At 37.1% G+C, this 6021-nt stretch overlaps 1 protein-coding gene across 2 annotated transcripts; it reads left to right on the top strand.

Annotated features, from left to right (window-relative positions):
- Positions 1-2377: 2377 nt before the first annotated feature.
- On the top strand, positions 2378-5911 carry apoda.1 (apolipoprotein Da, duplicate 1). Of its 2 annotated transcripts, XM_077232048.1 has the most exons (5): positions 2378-2441; positions 3232-3349; positions 3443-3564; positions 3665-3750; positions 5421-5911. In XM_077232048.1, the coding sequence occupies exons 2-5, from the start codon at positions 3236-3238 to the stop codon at positions 5654-5656; spliced, it is 558 nt and encodes a 185-aa protein (XP_077088163.1). In that variant the 5' UTR covers positions 2378-2441; positions 3232-3235; the 3' UTR covers positions 5657-5911. The 2 variants fall into 2 exon arrangements, with proteins under 2 accessions (XP_077088163.1, XP_077088154.1); XM_077232039.1 differs by lacking the exon at positions 2378-2441 and having other exon boundaries at positions 3187-3349; positions 5421-5781.
- Positions 5912-6021: the final 110 nt, after the last annotated feature.

The following is a 6021-nucleotide window of genomic DNA, read 5'->3' as shown; positions in this document are numbered from 1 at the left end:
TCTTTGAAAATAAAGCTTTAAAATAAAACTCAAAAGGTTTCCAAAGAATCCATGTGCCATCAGTATTTTAATGACCAATTATTTTGCTTATTTTACATGATTGTACATTTTATATAAGAAATAATAAAATCATTAATTTTGTGACAGAACACATAAAAGCTTTAATTTGTGTGAATGTGATAAATAAGTCCCATATCTGTCACGTTAGCAACAAGTAGAGCCTGTAGAGATGCATTTTAAGCTATCAAAATACTGATAAAAAGGGTAGCAATTTCTCATTTAGAATTTAATTCTCCAAAACCATCTCTGAATCATTGTTGTTACATCCACCATTTGGAGTGCCTTTGATCAACACCAGTGCACTTCTCTCGGATGTGCTTTATCATTATGAACTTCATTAGTGTCCATTGCCTGAGATTTCATTGTTGTGATTACGTTCAGCTGTGTCTTGTAATTTTGGTTTTATGCTAACCAAGCATTGCAGCTGAGTGGGTCTGCTTTTAACTGTGGGTGTCGTGTAGGATGAACGCATCATTCATGATCTACCCATCACGCCAGATACCCCAGTCGTCACGGCCACCATGCCAGTGTCTCCAGCTGCCAGGAGTGCCACGCCAGATTCTCCTGTTGTCACGGCCACCATGCCAGAACCTGTAAACATCATGATCGACATTCCGGAACTGACTATCCATTGGCGTTTGGGGTTGAATTCTCGTGTGGCAAACCCACCGCTAACATCAGTACGAGCGGTTAGCATCCCCCGCTAGATGGTCCCATGTCCGGGGGTCTCTGAGACTCTTTTACCGTTGAGTGCGTCTGCTAGTGATGGTGTTGACCATCTTGTGCGTGTGGGTCATACACACTTCTCCAGCTCGTCCCGAGGCGTCATCGTCGCTCATGAACTCTCTGTTTACTCCAACATGATCACGGAAGTCATCAATGAACTATCTGTCTGCCCTGATACGACCACGGAGGTTTGCCTTGACACGAACGCAGTCAATGAACTTCCTTTCTACCCTATCATGACCACGGAGGTCGTCAGTGAACGCTCTTCCTGTCCCGTTATGACCATGGGAATCAACCTTGAACTCCCAGCCTGTGCTGCTATGGCCACAGAGGCCATTACTGTAGCCTACTTTCAGAAGCTGAACTTTGCTCATTGTTTGGAGTTACCCTTTGCTATACTTTCACTCTGTTTGGATTTACTTTGGTTATGTTTGTCAATAAAGACTTTCTTACTGCAATTGGATGCTATAGCCATCATTTCTGAACGACCACACATAACAATTGTGCACATCTATGAGTGACTGATTTGTTTTTCTCAAGAAACTGCCTGAATCCAACAAGCTTTATAGTTCCACAATTCAATAGAGCTTATGTTGGTTTGACAAAGCACTTGGCTTTCAAGTCTGATAACTTTATTCTCATTACTCCATACATTTGAATTCTATGTTTTGTTTCTTACCTATAATATACAAAAATGAAAAAAATAATTGGCCAATAAATAACACACCTACATTGCATTTTTTAAGTTTTTTTTATTTCTTCTCATAACATCAAAGATGTTATTCAATGTTTTTCCATTCATCCTTTTATGAAAGTTGAGTCCTCAAGAGGAGGTAAAGTCACACGTGAATCCTTCACTATGTTCTTATCACACTGTTGTTTGAGTAACCCCAAACACCTGCAACATGCAAAACACACAACACGTGAGAATACGGCCCTTATGTAAAGACACATGGGCAGTATTTGTGTAATTTAAGAAAGAGAGTTCATGAGGTGAGCCTCCCCATTCTCTCGCTCCTAATGGGCCAAATGAGTAGCTTAGAACAATAACATAGTAACATACAAGACCTTGAGAAGAGGGACAATATAAAGTTTCATCAGTGCTCATGTCCCACAAAAATGGTTTGGTTAATTGAGAATTGATTCAGAAATACAAATAAAAGCTATATGAAGTGTCACTGCTTGTTTTTGGCAATGTAGCGATTGTAATCAGAGTCAGACAGATCAGATGAGCATCCTCATAACAGTTACATATACTGTGTAGCACCTTCTACCTCTCAGCATCACCATTACACTCATTCAGCCTGCTGCTCAATTTGGAAGCACAAGTTCATCATCACAACTTTCTGTTACTTTTCCCCAGACAGTTATGCCCTAAACTTGAACTTCAAAAACACAAATAGAATGTTTATAAAGAAAAAAGACCATTTAGACAAAGCGATAGTGTACATTTAGTTTAGATATTCATTAATGGAACATCCTCTTATGACTTCAATTTGCCTAATCACTTACTTCATGTTGGGAATAAACTGTGGCATCACAAAGACTCCTTCATGACACGTCTTTTCTGCAGTCACATGATCCCAGAGAGAGAATGATTCAAATAAATACTCAGAGCTCCACAGTCCATCTAGTATTCAGCACATCTTTAAGAGGTAAGGATTTGTATTTGTCAAACTGTGTTCTTTACAATGGTCGTTCACCAAAAAATTGAATATGTACAGTACTGTTCAAGGGTTTAGGGTCAATAACATTTAATGTTATTGCATTTTATAGGTGGGGGTTTTTATGGTGGGGTGATTAAATTCAGCAAGAATGCATTAAATTGATCAAAAATGACATTACAGACATTTGTAACTTCTATTTGAAATAAATGCTATTCTTTCTATCTTTTTATTCATCAAAGAATCGTAATTTTTTTAAATCAAAGTTTACACACAATTTTTAAGCAGCACTGTTTTCAACAATGATAAAACGACTGTTTTCAACAATGATAATAATCAGAAATGTTTATTTAGTAGCAGAGCATATTGAATGATTTGTGAAAGATCATGTGACATTGAAGACTGGAGTAATGATGCTGATAATTCAGCTTTGCCATCACAGGAATAAATTAAATTTGAAAATACATTCAAATAGAAAATTGAAATTTATCAAATAAATTCAGCCTTGTTGAGCATAAGAGACTTCTTTAAAAAATAAAAATGAATCTTATGACCCAAACTTTTGAATGGTAGTGTATATGTATCTTAGAAGCCTTAAATTATGCTATACAACTAGAATTAATTATCTATAAATTAAGTTTCTTTTAAATTATATGACAGGTAAGTTTAGAAAATGTTTTCCATTATTTGTGTCAGCTGTTGAGAATGCATGAAAAAATATTTAATTATCAACACAAATATTTTACTATTCTTTTCTTTTTTTGGCAATGGGCATTGCAAGCAAAATGAAGGGCTTTCAGGTTGTTTTGGCCCTTTTTCTGCCCATCATAAATGCCCAGGTGCCTCATTGGGGGCCATGCCCAGAACCTACTACTCAACCTTCCTTTAACCTGAAGAAGGTAGGGTATTTCACCTCAACATATGCAATGATCAGGTCTTCTATTCTGCTCTTAATCTTTATTTATAGTTTGCTTGTCTGCATCCTAATGTAGTTTATGGGCAGGTGGTTTGAGATCGCTAAACTTCCAGCACAGTTTGAGCGAGGGAGATGCATTGAGACTAACTTTACTCTTAAGCTGGATGGAACGGCTCACGTAGTGAGCTCAGAAATTCTGTGAGTCACCTTGTTATAATTTCATATGCTTTATTGGATTACACAATTGTATAATAAATAATAAATACACCAAGTTAAACCATAAACTTTATTTTATTAGAAAAGGAGAGCTAAGAACAATTGACGGGACAGCTGTGGTGGAAGACAAAAAAAATCCTGCAAAGCTTGGAATCAGTTTTTCTTATGGTACAAAGCTGACTTTCTTTTTTTGAGCATTTGCTACAACCCCAAATCAGAAAAAGTTGGGACATTTTGTAAAATGCAATAAAATCAAGAATCTGTGATTTGTTCATTCTATTTAACCTTTTATTAACTGAAAAAAGTACAAAGAAACGTTTTCCAATGTTTTCACTGACCAACATAATTGTATTTTGTAAATATGAACAAATTTTGATTTTGATGGCTGCAACACACCCCAAAAAATTTGGGACAGAGACAAAATAAAAGTGAAAAGATTATCCAAATTAGATTATCCAACTCTTTTGAAACAGTCCACAATGAGCAGGTGAATTGGTAATAGTTGAGGGTATCGTGTTTGGGTGTAAAAGAGCTTCTCAGTCTTTTTAAGCAAAGATGGGTCATGGCTCATCACTTTGTGCCAAATATCACAAGAGAATTGTCAAACAATTAAAAAAATCACATTTCACAATGCAAGATTGCAAAGCATTTATGCCTTTCATCATCTTCCATACATAATATTGTCACAAGATTTAGGGAATCCAGAGAAATCTCAGTCTGTATAGGGCAAGGCAGGAGACCTCCGTTGAATGTGTGTGACCTTTGAGCCCTCAGATGGCATTGCACAAGATACCATCGTGCTAATCCGTTAAATACAGACACATGTGCTCAGGAGTAATTTGGAAAACCATTTTCACTGAACACAGTCTGACTCTGCATTAAGAAATGCCACTTGAATCTCTGTTATGCAAGGAGAAAGCTTTACACTAGTTCTATGTGGAGAGCTCATCTCAGATGGTCTAGAAGACAGTGGAAATGTGTGCTGTGGTCAGATGAGTCCATGTATCAGCTTGTCTTTGGGAGAAAATGGACCGAGTTCTCAGTCCCAAAGACGAAAGGGACCAACCAGACTTTCACCAGCGACAGGTGCAAAAGCAAACATCTGTGCTGGTATTGAGGTGCATCATTGCAAACGGTATGTGTAACTTGTATTATTGTGAAGGTACGATTGACATATATTTGGATTGTACAGAGACATAAACTGCCATCAAGATGACATCTTTCCTGGGAAGCAAGACAATGCCAGGCCTCATTCTGCACGTGCTAAAACTAAGTGGTTTAGACACTCTGCATCGTAGAAGGGATGTGCCTGCCTGTTTACTGCAGTCCAGCTATGTCTCTTATGGAAAATGTATGACTCATCATGAAAAGAAGAATCAGGCAATGATGACCACAGACTGTTGAGCGGCTGTCTTGTATCAGACAAGATTGGGCAAATATTCCAGTAGCAAAACTCCAACAATTAGTATCCTCAACTCCCAAATGATTAAAAAGTGTAATTAAAAGGAAAGGTGAAGTGACACAGAGGTAAACATGTCTCTAACCCAAATTTTTTTGGGGTCTGTTACAGCCATCCCATTTAAAATTTGTTCATATTTACAAAATACAATTATGTTGGTCAGTGAAAACATTGGGAAACTTGTCTTTGTACTATTGTCAGTTAATAAAAGGTTAAATAGAATGAACAAATCACAGATCCTTGATTTTATTGCATTTTACAAAATGTCCCAACTTTTTCTGATTTGGGGTTGTAGATCAAATGCTATGCCATTGCCATATATATTTTTCATTCATTCTGAATCGTATTTCACGTTTTGCTTCTCTACTTGAATTGACAGTTTTGCCCTACACTCCATACTGGATTTTGTCCACTGACTATGAGAATTCCGCACTGGTATATTCATGCACTGATGTCTTGAGACTGTTTCATGTAGACTTCGCTTGGATTCTGGGCCGCACCCGATCCCTGCCTGCTGCCACCGTCGACCATGGAAAAGAGGTTTTTAGCAATAACAACATCGATGTGAGCAGGATGATCTTAAGCAGACAGCAGGGATGTGACAAAGACCTTTAAATGACTGTCTTATACTGGAAAATCTGGTTTTCAATGTTGTGATGTTTTGTGTTTTACAACCTGCAGACTACAAAAGTAGTATACTATTCCTTTTAAACACTGCTTGGATTATGGAAATGTTTAATTTAACAGTCTTGGATTTGTTACTTTTCACAAGTTTCTGCGAACCAGAAATACATGTAATCCATCTCTTTTGTACGGAATTGAAAACACAAGTTTCCAATTGATCAAAATAAATTAGAGCACTAACTAAAACCATGTGAACTTGCTTGCCTTGATTCTCAGTGACATTTTGCACCTCCTTGTGGTCACAAAGGAAAAAATAAAATAAATAATTATATATATACACAGTATTTATACACCCA

Source organism: Siphateles boraxobius, unplaced genomic scaffold, assembly GCF_051911475.1.
Source record: "Siphateles boraxobius isolate OS27281-9 unplaced genomic scaffold, OSU_SipBor_1 1, whole genome shotgun sequence".
In the NCBI taxonomy this organism is placed as follows: domain Eukaryota; kingdom Metazoa; phylum Chordata; class Actinopteri; order Cypriniformes; family Leuciscidae; genus Siphateles; species Siphateles boraxobius.
Note: the sequence above shows the minus strand (reverse complement) of the source record. Positions and strands in the feature narration are given on the sequence as shown.